At 38.9% G+C, this 16,579-nt stretch overlaps 1 protein-coding gene across 1 annotated transcript; it reads right to left on the bottom strand.

Annotated features, from left to right (window-relative positions):
• Window positions 1-204: 204 nt before the first annotated feature.
• Window positions 205-16,551, bottom strand: spef2 (sperm flagellar 2). Its single transcript, XM_056376021.1, has 39 exons — window positions 16,055-16,551; window positions 15,519-15,621; window positions 15,104-15,356; window positions 14,672-14,842; window positions 14,166-14,312; window positions 13,623-13,699; window positions 13,254-13,473; window positions 12,827-13,015; window positions 11,796-11,983; window positions 10,608-10,779; window positions 10,143-10,362; window positions 9,922-9,995; window positions 9,634-9,709; window positions 9,437-9,477; window positions 9,165-9,268; window positions 8,709-8,956; window positions 8,491-8,563; window positions 8,233-8,387; window positions 7,843-8,046; window positions 7,502-7,635; window positions 7,261-7,388; window positions 6,552-6,690; window positions 6,266-6,403; window positions 5,811-5,956; window positions 5,619-5,687; window positions 5,427-5,508; window positions 5,153-5,212; window positions 4,929-5,058; window positions 4,711-4,836; window positions 4,319-4,457; window positions 3,788-3,860; window positions 3,446-3,602; window positions 3,235-3,341; window positions 2,763-2,945; window positions 2,301-2,393; window positions 1,817-1,987; window positions 1,415-1,630; window positions 731-853; window positions 205-448 (listed from the first exon to the last, which is right to left on the bottom strand). The coding sequence occupies exons 1-39, from the start codon at window positions 16,110-16,112 to the stop codon at window positions 383-385; spliced, it is 5,253 nt and encodes a 1,750-aa protein (XP_056231996.1). The 5' UTR covers window positions 16,113-16,551; the 3' UTR covers window positions 205-382.
• Between the last annotated feature and the right edge of the window lie 28 nt (window positions 16,552-16,579).

Genomic DNA, 16,579 nt, shown 5'->3' with positions numbered 1-16,579 from the left:
CACTCATTGTAGCTGCAACCGATGCTTTTGTGTGTCAGAGAGGTCATTAGAAAGACAAGTCAGTCAGAAAAACTGGTGGAGTGCATCAGGAAAAAAGCGAGTCAGAGAGGTCAATCCTGCCATCATTGATGTTATTGTTGTCATTTCAATTATGTGGTCATCCCAACCTCCATCAGTTAGACATCTCTACATACTGAAACAAGCTATGTGTGCAAATGCATTTATTCAATACTGAGCAATACGGCTGACAGCAAACATTTATGTAATAATGTAAAAGTATTGAGAATACTTGAAAATGGCAAAAGCAACATTGTTTTCATTTCCTAAGTGAAAGAGTTCTTCATGATGCAGACATCAGCATGTATTGTATATGTCTCATCCTTTAGGAAACTGTCGAGCTGTTAGCCTCTACTTCACCCTGATTGGCCAGTAGCACCCTATGAATATTCTGAGACACAGAAAGAGAGACAGATAAAGAAAGGAGATAAATAAATGTTAAAAGGAAAAGAATGAAAGGACAAAAAGGGTGGGGAGGGAGACAGAGGAAGGTGAGGGTGAATCCTCATGTAGGTTTGTCAGCTTAAAAAATAACCAATGAGAATATAAATGTACATGATGGTGGAAGGTCTGGGTGATAAGTAGTGTTATTTTGGATTCTCATCTGACAGACACTGTAGTAGTGGAGCAAGTAAGCCTAACCCTAATACATGATAGACATATAGAGACTTACTACAAGCTGGTAGTGTGTTGTGGTCTCCATCAGGCCCTGGATGAAAGGATGCTGAGACAGAATGAAGAAGGGCACACCGTTCTCAGGCTTGTAGCCCAGCTCTCTGAATACATGCACCAGGTGCTACAGGGCAGCAGAGAAAATTTGAATCACTACAAGAAGAGAGTTTCATTTAAAAATATGGTTAATAATTATGCTCATAATTTTTTTTTAAGTATAGACCCCTTAACCTTTAAAATTAAGCCATTATGCAAACCCACAGAATCAGTAAATCAAAACTATTCACTCCTTGGCTTGGGCTTGGCCTGGTGTATTTTACTCTCATCATGAAAACAAGGTGTAGCCTAATTTAATGTAACTGAAGGTGTGGACTCCCCTTAATATCCAAATTATGCTGGCAATCAAAAAAACCCTCATGGGTTATTCCTGACACTCAACATGCCTACTGCAGTAAGACAGGTCAGTTAGGTAACCCTTTAATCGTGTATCCCATAGAAATCCATAGATTTGCTAGTCACCCCTATTACTTGAAAATCTTTCTGAGGGAAAAGACATTCTGCTGAAATGGAAATCAACACATCTTTTACTACATCTCCTCTTCTACAACTTCTTTCTGCAACTAATTCAACCATTCATTTTATGTACTTCCTTAAAAGCCCAGTTTGAACTTCAATAGAGCTATACCTCAGTGTGCTCCTCCTGACTCAGACAGCCTGGAGGAAGGGGGTTGCCATCTTTCATCTTGGTGATTTTGTGGCAGATGACCTCGAGGAGAGCAGGGATGGACACTTCTTGCCCCACCAATGAACTGCTTGATGGACACGAAGTCTCTTCTTCCTTGCACTCTCCATCAAGTTCTGAGGAGCTGAGCTCTGTAGCCTCTTCTATACTGGGCATAGACTGCATACAAACACACAGTCATATTATTATTATATCATATTATCCTGTTAATGTGCTACATCTTATACTGAAGAGAAACGTTAACACTTGCATGCTTCAATCCACTAGAGAGAAAATCACTGTGATTTTTCAATGAATTTCAAGTGGAAATTTAATTTACATTTCTTTGTACATTAATTAACTCACCCTGACAAGGTGGCCGGGTGAGAAGTGCTTAAGATGTTGTCCCAACACTACACTAAGTGCTCTGATAAAGCCCTGTCTGGGGTTAGGGTCGGCTGCAAAGTATTGCAGCATGGACACATAGTCCAGTCGAGGAGGAGAGAAAGAGTGGTCCGCAAACAACTGGAAAAAGAACTAAGAAGGAAGAAGAGAGAACAATGGTAATTAATTTAATTTATTACTTACAGTGCAGTTCATTTGGATGTAAATTAAACATAAGAAGATATCACTGAGAATTGCCAAAAAGCCTTTTAGTAGTAATAGTAATAGTTTAAGATGTCTGGTAATGCTCTTTTGTACATTTATATTCTTTAATTACCGTTTTGTTCATACTTTAATGGCTTTTATGTTGTTGCAGTGTACCATGACCACTTGAATTTCCCATTTCAGGAAGAATAAAAGTTTAACTTGACTTTGAATTAAGTTGTCAGTCATTGCAGGTAGTTACCTTGCGTAGGTTAGCCAGACGGTCATAAGGTAGAGGCTCAGAGGGGTCTTCAGAGACCGGCTGTACACTCTCACTGGAAAACCACAACTCTGTCTGGTGGGAAAGGAGGCAAGAGGAGTAACATAAACATTTCTTTTTATGTTGAGGGAGCTACAGTTAACACTTTCCTAAATAAAGTATAAAGTATAAACATAAACATATATTAAATGTGTTGTCACACAGACTTGAACCCAGGCCTGCTCAGTACACAGTAATGCCACAAGAGCAAGGAAGGGCCATGGATGGGTATGAATGGATGGACAACATTTAGATACAAGTTCATCCTGAGTACTAGGGCTAAATGTGAGAATCATAATCTGTATTTACTACAAACTGAATTAGTGTGTGTGTGTGTGTGTGTATGTGTGTGTGTGTGTGTGTGTGTGTGTGTGTGTGTGTGTGTGTGTGTGTGTGGAGACTAACCTGTAGGTACTGTTCCCTGTTTATATAGCCAGTGTTGCCAGTATCTGCTGCCCTGAAACGTTTTAACACGGCCAGCAGCTGTGTTAAGGAGGGAAATGACCAAGGGAGGGCAGCACTGAGCAGAAACTGACGCCAGTCTACAAGCTCATAGTCATCCACTAGCAAAGCCACAATCTCCATCAACTGGGGACAGGAGAGAAAAGGGCATTGCTCCTATTTAGACTATGAAAGAAACTTAAAGTATGGTGCAGGAATGTTTTGTGTCTTGCTTTGCGCTCTATGCACTGGGATGCAGTCAGCGCAGTGCTATGTGATTATGTAGTTATTTGGCTTTAACTCTTTTTGACAATTGACACAAATTGTTCATAAACAGTCTATCTTGGAACTTTGTTCTATTATTTAGTGCTATGAGATGAATAGACATAATTGCTCAGCTTTTTGTTTTGAGTGTGTATAATACTTTGAAGAGCACCTGTGTTTCATTCGTGTTTACCCACGGCTCAGGCAAGATGTTTCTGCCCATATTAACAGCGGTGATATCCCTGAGCAAGCTTGAGAAATCAGAACTGGGAATGAGACCTGAAAGCCATAAAGGAAGGAAAGAGGATTGATGGATGAACAAATAGCTGGATAGCAGGGTTAATAGATCCAATCACATCACAGCTTGTCTCCCCTGTATGCACCTGATGGAGCAACGTTGCATAGTTGTTGGTGGAGTGATTCCAGCTGAGTGATGGTCGGGGTGGACTGTGTGGGTTTCTCCAGAGGGGGTGGATGGGCAGAGGGAGTCCGGGTAGCCACCATTCGGCAATCTCCATTCAAATAGAAGTCAGTACATTCCTGAACAGGAGAGGAGAGGAGACTTCAGCCCATTGTCAAATGTCACATACTGGAAGAACAATTCAGATTTGACCCTACAGTGCAACCCTGTAACTAGTGAGCACCACACTATACCTAACAGGAGTAGATATTAACAGTTTCTTTAAAAAAAGAAAATTCAATACAATTAGAAGGTCACTTCATACCAACACCAGTTCATTCTGTAGCTTAGCAGCAGCTTCTATGTGGTGGCGAACCACTTCTGATAACTGGTCAATACTAGAGAAAAAGAGACAGACACAGATAAAATGTCACACGTCTTACATGTATAATTAATGACCAGGCTTAAATGTGTTAGACATGACTTGTTCTCAGGGAAAGCTAAAACCTACAATTTGTCACAAGCAGTGTGTATTTTCATATTCCCAAGTATGGAATAACTTCTATCATATACAAACAGTAACACTCTAGTCCAACAATTCAATTCTGGGGGCTTATATATATGCACACATAGCCTGTATAGCATTATGACTTAAAAGAGTAAGGTAAAGGACATAGAGATAAAATATAGACAATATTTATCACACACTAATCAAAAACAACCACACTAATAAAACAGGGACAGCAGTGCAGTGCTACACTATTGCTACTTTATTCACATTCATGTCCCTCTATATGCACAAATTGCCCACACCATACAATACCACACATGAACCCACACTCTTACTGTACCATACCTCTTCATTTCTGCAAGATAGTGAGCTTCTAACCACTTCTCCATGTCGCTAAAGGCCTGTTCTGCTCTGCTTTGCAGGCTTTGCACCATCACCAGACCATGACCTTTCACCAGCGCAATGCGCACCTTTGCTGCATTCTCTGGAAAACACACATATTCACACAGAGGAACACAGCTATATAAGCATATTGACCATGTACACACGTGCACAATTGCAAATGCACACATATTAAATATTACATCCACATGTATATCATTCATATACAAGTTTGAAGAAAACCACTTATTTTTTATGTTTACTTATCATTATATTTGAAAATATGTTAATACGATGAATAAATATATTGTGATATAAAGGAACTACTGAATCTCTAAATGTGCGTGTGTGCATACCCTCGTGATCCAGTGCAGCTGCATATTCTTTATGTATTTTGTTTCTGACTTCTTGATCATGAGTCTTCTCTGAGTTTTTGTCATCAGCTGGTGCAGGGCTTGGTGGTGGAGATGGGGATGGTGGACCTGGAAGAGCAAGATGACAATGGTCTAGAAGATATACAGAAACATACAGCACATGTTAGAGGGCACCTCGCCAGTTTTTTATAGAGACATACCTTTCTGTTTTTTTGCTGATTGCTTCCCTTTTTTCGTTTTGTTTGAACTTGCAGTGGTCTTCTCTCTTTCTTTCTCTTGTGGTTTCTCCTTCTGCTCTTTTGTCGCCCCCTGGCGGGCTTCTGCTGACACCTGTATGTCCAATACATATCAGGATATATATATCTATATATATATATATACCTCCATATACTGCTCATGCAAACTCTCACAGGCATAGCTTTACCAATTTGACGATGGCTCTTAGGGCCTCCTCGTAGTCAGAGATGAGTTTCTCATGGGGCGGCTAGAGTGAATAATGAAAAGGGTCAATATCTGTAATATAAATTGTATATCACTATTAATATTTTTATGTAAGTGTCAGAGTGTTTTGGATTGATTTGATGTACAATTTCAGAAACTAAATTTAAATCAACAACAAAATCAGTTACAGACCTTGAGAACGACAAAAAAAAAAAATCAAAGCGAATGAAAGGTATTTAAAGAGATACAGGAATGACCTTGAGAGGTTCTGTTTGATCCTGGCCTTTCGTCTTGGACACCCCCCCTGAGGAGTCAGGACGTCTGGGGAGGAGGGGAACACTGCAGAAGAGGAGGACATTGTTTATGCATGTGCTTGTGCTGGCCAATATTAAGATTGTGAGGAAATGACAACATCTATCAAACAGACAGCAGGAAAAATTTTCCATTACAATTTCATTTTCCTCTCTTCCTCTCCGTCATCCATCTGACTACACACACTTGTGTCCACTGGCTCAGTGCTGGTGGAACAAAATACATTTTCATTTCCTCCACTCTTCATCCTTTGTCTATTCACAATTTTGTTATTTCAGTTTATTGTCTTTTATCAACATTGTTAGGCTTCTATTAAGTGTCTTTCTTGCCTCTCGCCCTGATCCTTAATTTCTGAGGTTTCCATTAGGGGGATACAGACAAAGTTGGAGGGTGGCTCAGGAAGCACCTGTCTGTACATGCTCAAATAGTAGACTCTGAGAATACAGACGGTCTCCTGGAAACGGTCCAACTCCACCTATACAACACAAACAAGCAAAGATTATAGTTTTGCCAAAAACGAAGTCACACTGAAGAAAGAAATAGACATTATGTGCCTGTACACCAACACAAAGAGGACGGAAAGGAAGTAATGGAAGAAGTATAAAACACTCAAAATGAAGGAATTAGTCTCAAGCATGAGCTTATAAACTACAAAAAATAGCAAATACATGTGCTGATGCTCTTCCAGATGACATAGCTCAGGCTGATCAGACCTCAGCTTGTGACTAGATGGCTAGCTAGATACTTTCATTATGGTTCTCATGAAAAATTACTGAAAAATTACCTGCGTGAGTGTGGCATGGTGGTTGATGAGAACGGCAGTGTGGTCCTCCAGCCAACCGTCACACATGAGAGAAGCCCTCTCTTGCTCGTCCTGCTCCTTACGCTTGTCACTGATGTCCCATAAACGTTCACGCAACTCCTGTACACATATCAGAATATCCCCATGTATTTTATGTTTTAATTTAGGTTTTTACACAATTTTCATCTTAACAATATTACTACCATATTTTTTGTATATTAATTAATATACATAATATTTGTATTTTATTACAAATTCTTCTTCTTACATCAAGTCTCAGATGTAGCTCTGCTTTGGTATCCTCATCTTCTCTCATATCATCAGGTATGCTGTTGAAGTCCTTCTGCCACTGAGACACTAATTCCTGCTTCAAGTCTGGACGCCCCAGGTAATGCTTGAACTCCTCTCTACAGATACAGAGAACTGGGTAATAATTACGTAGGAATTCATGTAATATTTATGAGGGATTTTTTTTATTTTATCACTACTATAAATTACTCTTTCAGTTGTAAAATGTTTCTGACAAAGTCCGTAATGGTATGAACATTTGGGTCACAACCTACCAAGAAAATAAGAATAACCATGACCATCTGTGATGTATGCATCTGTATTCAGAGGCTAATTGTAAATAGAGAGCTGTTTCACACTGCAGCTAAAACTTACATGATAAAACCTCTTCTTAAAAGGATAAAATGGATCAATTGATTGTAGCTAAAAAGATACTGCTCTTTACTGCACTGTGTGCAAAGGTTTATGGCTAGCCACACATGGCTACCCATAATTGTGTTGCTAGCTTTTAATGTTATCAAATATGCAAATGTAAGAATGCATGTATAGACATGTCCAAATAGACAATGAAGAATCTTCAGCTATAGACAACAAATATAAAAATGGGGAAAATACAGTCACAGAAAGTTGTTCAACATGCAAAAGCTTAGTTATGTGCTTATCTGTACTTCAAGGGCCTGGCAGAATACCTGATGTTGAATAGGTGATGGCTGATAACAGTGCTTTGTGAGCGCAGCTGCTGCATCACTGTCTTTATGTTGTTCACATAAGAATCACACACTGTGTCCCAATGTGGGCACAGGTACTCTGCGATCTCCTAGAGATAAAGATGTCAGTGAAAAACCAGATTCTTTGGGGAAGAGAGAGAGATTAGGAGTACACATCCAACTCTGATTAGTAAAACAAACATGAACAAAAGTTGTATCCTACTACGGGAAGAGGTTCATCCACATAGACCCAGCTGGATGAGCCTGGGCAGGGAGAGGCAGTTTCGGGTAGGATCTTAGAGACTCCCTGAGAGACCTCATTGGTCACTGAGGAAGTTGATGCCTTCCTTGAGTGCCCTGTTGATTAGGCAAAAGTATATAAATTATTCATTATTATTATTATTATTATTATTATCATTAATAATAATCATGATATCGTATTTAGTTGGGAAAAAACACACCATGTTTATGGTCAGTAGATATTATTTTTAAATCCATTCTATGAAGCAGAATTTCTTTTGACAAGATGAAAATGTGAAATCCACAGACCACTGATCCTATCACCTGTGGGGGAGTGTGTGTTGGATTTGGAAAGTGAGTTCACGCTTTGGGCTTTTTCATCATTAAGTCTGGAATGGGAGTCTGTGGGGCCTGGGGCTTCATCTGTGAGGGATGGAGGTTGGTCTACAGGTAGAGGAGTGGCTGACGCAGAGGACTCTTGAGCTTTCCCACTGTCCAACACATCCTCGAAGGGAGGAGCGGCAAGAGCTGATGAGGGAATATATCGAAATATGGAAAGTAAAAATTGGGTTTCTTTCAGGGGAGATATTATCTACTATAAATCATCTACTGTAGAAAAAGTGAGAATCCAATGATCAGTACCTCAGTTTAACCTTATCTTTCAGAGTTTGAGTCTACAAATACTAGCTTAATACTAAAATGAAAACTAGTTACCTTCCTGTGTTTGCATCAAAACTTGCAGCAGGACAGACTCCACCCTCTTGTAAACTTCCTCCTCCACTTCACTGGCATCAACACGGACCAAAATGTTTTGCTTTTCACCATACCATAGCTCAAGTTTTGGCCAGGTGTCCTGAAATGCTGTGATCCTAGGGTGGTAGTGATGGTGGTGGTAGGGATTAGATATTAAACACATACTATAGGCAATAGCAGTCATTTCAGGTAGCTTCCCATTTGTTTCTTCTTTTTTACCTGTGTGGAATCTGTGCCAAATATAAATTTTTGTCTGTGTGATGGGAGGTTGTTTCTGCAGCAGTATCTGCATCTGCATAAGGTTTGGGAGCAGGAAAAAAACATAAAAACACAAACATACAATTTACATCCAATTAGTTTCTTTTGTATGCATACATGCGCACATCTAACAGATAAAGTTTGGGTGCATACAGTAATAAATAGCATTAAACTCTCACCAGTGTGATTGAATGCATGTTTCATCACAGTCTCATCAGGGATATCCAGCAGCAGAGCCAGATCCAATACGGGATTTGGGGGTGGCAGAGGTTTGGGTGGATCAGGATCAGCAGCAAGGTTTGCCCTGCTGCTTTCAACTTCATTCCCTACATCTACAGACCCACCCAGGGCTTTCTCTAGCAGGTAGGCCTGGGTGATGTCCACTGGAAAGCCATCCAGGATCCAACCTGACTGAGCTGGAACCTGCCTAGTAAGAACACAACAGATACTTCACTTTCTAGGGAGTGCTCGTGGGATTGTTGTTTATTTTGTCCATACTATATAAAAGTAAGATTGCATCATTGACAATTCTCTGAAACATTGACTATGTAAAATGAATTGCATTTGGTAAAACTGAGATAAGACAACTCAACTCAATCCTATATAAAGTATTTTAGAGCAATATAGATAATTACCTGATAGCCTCTACTATAATGTCTACTAACACCTCATTAGGGATAGCATTGCCTTCTCTCAAATCTTTTTCTGCAGCTGCTCCCAGCATGGCCCGCGTAGACAGCTTGTAACCAGGAAAAAAGTCATTATTTTATCGTAAGGAAAGCAAATTTTAATCAGGTTGGTTTGTGATTTAAATTGAATACAGGTTATGTTATGTATCAGTAAATACAAAATGAAAAAAAGTCAGAAAATCTCAAATGCAACATACATATACACAAATATTTCTTACTCTTATGTCAATGTCTCCACTTTCCTCTTCAGTGTCAAGGTCTAAAAAACAATAAAATGATGAGTCATTTGTAACACATTAAACAAGCAACTGTGTGAAATACTTAATATGCATTTTTATTACAAGCAAATAAAAAAATACACTTTTAATAAATATTATAAAAAAGCACAGAATAGAATCATGTTTCAGTAACCCACCAGATTTCGGTGATGTTGAGGATGTGAGCAGTTGCTCATTATCTTTTTCTCCCTGCTGCTCTGTGACCTGTAAATTCTGTCCAAAAAAGTCAAAAGTTTTAAAAGGTGAAATGTTTTGGGTCTTTGAGGACCTTTTAAGTCCACGTGTTCACAGGTTTATATAGTTTTGGCACTGGCAGAAAAGACTGATTTTATGGTCCTGAAAAATCTTTTCAATGCAATATTATGTGATTCAATAAAAAGGGATAGTAGTGAAGTTACATTACTCTTATCCTGTATCTGACTTACCTGCTCTCCACTATGATAAGCATTCAGCGCCTCCTCAATCAGTGTGTCAGCTGATAAGACACAGATGCCATAGGCTAAAGCAAAAAATAACACACTCAGCAACAATAGTCATGCAATCTTATTCCACATCTGTTTTTGATATATTGCTTCTATAAAGACCTAATTAAATGGTGTGACACTGAATTTGTGTGTATGCTTGCATCTTTGTATGGACAGCATGCCTTCAGCAATCTTGGCCAGGCAGGTGGTCTTGCCAGAGCAAAACTTGCCCAGGACACAGGCCTTGAGGGTAAACTGAGGAAATGAAGGTGCGGAAGGTTCCATAATGGGTGGATGAACAATGTTCCTCAGCCGCAGGACAACATGTCCAAGTATGTTGTTGGTTGGGGCTAATTTGGTCTCCCCTGCTTCCTCTGGCCACACCCACTCACCTACCATGCTCTGACAAACACAGTATGTTTAGCTAAGACAAAGAGGATCCATTCAGGCACAATTCAAACTTTTTCAAAAATGTAACTTGATTGGTTTTTCCTACTTTGTGTCTAATTATGCCTGATACTTGTAGTGAATTCAAACAAGGCATTTGATTGAAAATAAAAGTTTTCAGTTTGCACAGACAAGCTAAATACAAGTGTGCACATACAAACATAATTTAAAAACACACTGCACTCGTGTTTTAAACTCACAGTGTATTCATCATAGTCCTGGTTGTTGAGTATCTCCTGCTTCTTAAGCTCTACAGGATCTAGTGGTGTAGAGAACTCAAACCCGGCCTGCTGGCCCTTTACTGGCTCATAGAGAGGCAGGCCCCTGAACAGCAATTCCTTCCACTCTCTCATCAGCTTCTCTGGAATCAGACTGGACATGACAGCAGAAAAATGACATGAGGAAAAGCCAGACTTAACAAGCGGAATTGTGGTTAAAATGAAATCCGGACCACACATTTGAAAATGCTTTGACCAGTTTGAATTATTCAATTTACTGCTTGCCAGGCAAATAACTGGACTACACAGTACTTTTTAATGCCTGAAGATGATTAAAGTTAATTCTGTTTCAATAAACGGTTAATCTAAGAGCAGAAGATCTTGTGTAGTGGATATCTAAAACCTTGGGTGGCAGGATACATATTGTGTGTAATATATATATATATATATATATATATACAAAGTGAATATTGAACATTGTTTTATGTAGTACATATCTGTGGAAATTATGTATTTGATCATGAAAAGAAGCAGAAAGGATCTTGACATCTCCTGATTTAATTTGACCACTGCTCAGTTGTACAAAAATGTTTCCAATATTGGTCATTTCTTCAATGATTTCTGGCTCTTATCTGAATTAGCACAATGCTTCTGTTTTTATACAACAAAAGATTTCACTTTGTAAATACTTCCCTGAAATACCTTGTTAATGCTTTCCCAGAGAAAGAACGAAAGAAAGATGAGAGAAAGAAACAAACCAACACTTAAAGAACATATCTGCTCATATTTTCTTCTGTTGCTCCTGCCTAGTATTATTCTGAATATTACATAGATTTTTATGATACTATATTTAATTTTGTACTTTAATGTAAAGCAAAAATACAGAGTGGAGGACTATCTCTCCCTCAGTCCCATCCCTCAGATCATGAAGTGGCCAAAGTCAAAAAGTCTTTACAGCTAAAGTACATTCGACTTTTAAAAATAAATTTCTTGACCAACTTTTTTTGCGATTGTAATACTTGACAACTACCAAAAAAGTCAATTTTTGTAATGCATTTTGGAATTCCCACATATTCATTAACTGACTAACCAAAAGGTCAATTTGGAGGCTTTAAGCCCAAATACCATGTAAATATTTCTATTGCATGATTAAAGAATTGTGTGACATACTTTGCAGTGAGCAGTCGATATTCTCCAACCTTGGTGGCCAAGTCCACAATCTGCTCCACAATGTCCTTGCAGCTGTTAAAGTGCTTCTTGTATCTGCTCTGAGCGCGCTCAGCAGCAATCCTGTTAAAGAACTCTAGCTCCTTTTTGATCTCTTCGGTGCGGTCCAACTTAGCCTGCTGAGCCAAAGCCTACACCAGGCCCCAGCCAGAAAGACGAAATGAATGGAGAAGGCATGACATAAATGTTCCTGCTAATCACCAGTGTTGTAAGTAATTAAGCAATATGAAAGAAGTTACATTGGACATTTTTGTAATTTATTTTTTGTAATCTGTAGATTAATGATATTGAAGGTCACAGAAAAAAAGAAAGAAGATTTTAATAATTGCTACCTACTGTATAGGTGATGCTATACAGTAGGTAACAGTTCATTCAGCTTTCTAGTTTGCCAATAGACACAACATCAATAATACCTCATTAAACCTTTTATACATATGTACATTTAATCGCATGATTAGAAATTTTTAGAGTAAAGGGCAAATAACTGCAGAAGCTGAGACTTAATCACATGAGAATCTGCTCTGGGATTGCCTGATAAACTCTGATAATAACAATGACACTGTATCATGACTACACCATACTACAACATACTATTTACTGTATATTTAACACTGAATCAATGCTGGACCCCAGCTGTCATCCTTTGCAAGGCATTTATTCAAGTATCTCTGCTGTCTTTTCAACTAAATCAATCATCTTAAGTGTAAGCGCGATCACTGGAAGGACAGATAAACATATAGTTGTTTCTGTGGTTTATATCTTTTATCTGTCTTTCTCCTGCCCTTTCTCTTCATAATACCAAATATTATGATATTATAATACTATAATATTATGAATATATTATTGATACTATACAAACTAACAAAATCCACCCTTTCCTCTCTCTCCCTATGACACTCAACTATCACTGATACACCCTAATACATAATGACAATAGAGAGGGTCATTCTTCTTCTTTATTCATCCTATCTCACCGCTTCCCTCTCCAGAGCCTCCTGGAAGTCCTTTTCTCTCCGCTGCTGGTACTGTTGCTCTCTGAACAGACGGTTCTCCCGGATCACCTCCTTCTGCATACGCATCTGGAGGAGCTGAGATGCCAAACGCAGCTCCTGCTGAGTCTGACGTGTCAAACGCTTCACCAGCTGCTCCTCCCGCTGTGCTTCCTGCGAAGTGAAGCAGGGGGGGCTGATCAGTTGACTGACAATAGGTTATGTAAAGTTTATTAAAAATGTATTTTCCGTACACATTCTACAAAAACAAAGGCTTAATGACTACATTTGAATGACTAGAGAAATAAATAAACTGTACTGAATGAATTCTCACGTCTCCTTAGTGGGTATTTAACTCCATTAACATTAGGTATATTAACATTACTCAGCGAGGGAAGAAGGGTCATTTCACCTCTTGAGCTTCATGAGCCTTGAGCTGCTCCACCAGGAATCTGTCTCGTCTTTTTTCTCTCTGCTCACGAGCAACAGCATTCTCCGCTATCCTCTGCCGGAGCTCCTGTATATACTTGCTACTAGATTGTAATATCAGCTTTGTTCCACTTCCAGGGACCTCACAGCCTTGGCTGCTGACATCAAGGGAAAGATCCCCAGGAATGGGCTGGCCACTACCACTGAAATTGTCCAAATCACATATGAAGCCATTGTCAAGATGTATGAGGGTCACTATCTCTATAATAGTCTACATTTATATGAGCATTTAGAATAACAAATACAACATAAATAGAATATTAGTTTAGTGAATGTTTCCTTTCTTTCTCACCTTGAAGAGGAGGCAAAACTAGAGGTAACCAGTTTCTTCCTGTTTGTCTCAAACTGGGCTATTTCAATCTGGACCACCTGCATGGACAACATGGACAGAAATTGCAGTAATACCAGGAAGACAAACAAACATATGTCACTCCTTTGTTTTCAAGTTGTACATGTATTCCAAATATGATGTTTCTAGTCTGGAAAATACCAAGGCAAACCTTGGCAATGAAAGAGTATTAGAAACAATCGGTAAACAATGAAAGCTGTTAAGCAATAACAAGCTATTGGTTTTGAGAAGACCTAGGAACATGTGGTAAACTTTACAACAAACTCAATGTTCTTGGGCCTGGATTTCTAGGATTTTTACTTAATGCACTCAACAGATTCGGATGACTGATGTGAGTTTGAGAAGGGACTTCTACCTAGATGTAAGATCCCATGGTCTGCAAGCATCGACCTCTACAAACTCTGTGGGCACCACTCTATAGCGAGCCAAAAATGAAATTTCCTCTGTAGGTTATTAAATTATAATTTTATTTAATCTGGATCACACCTGTGCTTGGTGTTTTCTGCGTTGCTGCTGCTGTTGTCGCTTCCTTAGGTTGAGTTGTGAAGTGTAGGGCGGTGGCTTGGGTACCTGGACAATATTGGCCTGGTTACAAGGCATGATGCCATTGTACTTCTGACGGTACATCTGCAGCTGAAAAATACAGATTCCCATGTTCACCACTGCCAGTGGCATAAATTGCCTTGTATTACATCATCAAGAAACTATGATTTAAGTGAGGGTTTTCATTAAGTACTATAGTTATATTATTATTATTATTATTATTATCATTATTATCATCAACTATATTATAGTAATTTCAAACATCATAATACTGACTTGTAACTGTGTAACATGAAACTGAGAAAAATATGTCATGTTGATAAAGATATAAAGCTAGACTGCCTTAAAGTCTGGTTATACATTTTGACCTTATGTTAGGTGAATACAGGGGTTATTACAGTATTACAGTACTGTACATATAATACTGTACTTTCCATGATCTCCACTACCTTCTCAATATTCTTCATTCTTTTCTCATCCTGGACTTTGAGTTGCGTCTTTTGCTGGATGGGATAGGTCATGACAGACCTCTCGCTCAATTGCTGGCATTTCTCCTCATAGTGCTCAGAAATCTTCTGCAGCTTGAGCTCTGCATCACGTTTCACCACCTGATGTAGTCGCTATATTAAAAAAAATACTTGAAAATATATTTTTGTTGACATTGATGTAAAGTTAAACTTATAATGTGAAGTTAAAACATCAGGCAGAGTTGCCATACTTCATCATACATTTTTTCAGTACTGGTACAGAACAACACTACTTCTCAATGACATATATCTCAATATGTTTGTATAGATCAAAACATGCTTTTTGCCCAAGAAATTGGCCCCTAACCACATGCATGTACTATACATACAGTACATCTATAGAGCCCCTCTTACATCAGAGTAGATGCCATGCTCCTTTTTGTGCAGGCCTGCATTGGCTGCTGGTTGCATTATTTCCATCATTGTCCCACTGATTTCTGTTCTCTTCTTCTTTTCAAGTGAGATGTAGAGTTGATAAAGGAGGCGTGTGGCAACACCCTGCTTCTCCTGCATCAGTTCCTGGACTGTGTTTATGTCGAAGGAGATGCCCAGTAACTGGAGAGTAGGCTCAAGGCGGGTAAAATTATTCAGTTTGGAGATGGAGGTGCTATGAGAAAAGGTGCAATTAACTTATGAACACTTTATATTAGTCGGAGAATTAAGCAGCAGTCAACTACTTTTTCAAGTGCCACAAAGCAAAGGAACATGGATAGACAGCTAGAGAAAGTGAGAGAGAGAGAGAGAGAGAGAGAGAGAGAGAGAAACTTACTCTTTCTTCATAAACATACTGAAATCGTTCTGCAGCTGATATTTATGCAGAACCTCCCCAATAAGGTAACCACTGGAGAAATCCTTGGCAAAGGTCTTTGGCTCTGTGCAGATGAACATGCAATAATTCAGGCAAACAGAGACATTTCCAACATGTGATACTGTTTAATGTTGTTTTTAACTTAAATATTGATTGACAACCATTACAGTAGGGTATCAAAAATATTTAAAATAATCAGTTGGAGTACCTGTTTTGGCAATTTCAGTGCTAACTTGACACAGACTTAGCTATAAATACCTACCAATCAACATGCCTTGTTTTTGTTGATAAGTAATAAATTGTTTGTTGATTAACTTTGATATGTAGCTTCTAAAATAGCTCTTACATTGTTCGCTGAATGTGAATCCACATGCTATTGCCTTTAAGTACCCCAAAGTAGTGACCGTTAGCGGCAAATTAACCACTGGGTTAGCCATAACGTTACCTTAACTAAGCTCACAGGTAGCTACATAAACTGTAACTTTAGTCACACTTACCAACAGCTTTTGACAGACGGAGCTCCTGGTTCAGCCACCTGCACAAAATATCTGACATCTTCTTTAATTAAAGTTCAACTCAGATAGTATACCTACCTATAATAATAAACTATGTGACACGGTGTGTCTCTTTAGCTCGCTAATAAACAGACTGAAAACAGACAAGGACCAAGGAAATCCCTGTGGTGCACAATTGCCATGGCGACATGTCAACGGGGTTGCCAAGGGTGCTTCAGGAGGGCACTCATGGGAGCAGGCGGGCCCATCTCACCCTGGATCAGATTTCACTTCAAATAAAAACGGGGATGTAGTGGCTACAAACTGATCCAGAACCTGTGCAATTCAGCCTTAAAGAAGGTCAGCAGGGACGATGGTATTTTTAGCGACTCTTGATTGCAGCCACCTTTCACTAATGATGCAACGAAAGAAAACAATAACTTATATTTATTGGACCGGAAAACGAACTTATCAGTGACGTAAAGCAAATCAGTTATGGTCAGCAGAGTGTCAGCAGATGGTTATTAA

The sequence above is a fragment of the Seriola aureovittata genome, chromosome 5 (genome assembly GCF_021018895.1).
Source record: "Seriola aureovittata isolate HTS-2021-v1 ecotype China chromosome 5, ASM2101889v1, whole genome shotgun sequence".
NCBI classification, from domain to species: domain Eukaryota; kingdom Metazoa; phylum Chordata; class Actinopteri; order Carangiformes; family Carangidae; genus Seriola; species Seriola aureovittata.
Note: the sequence above shows the minus strand (reverse complement) of the source record. Positions and strands in the feature narration are given on the sequence as shown.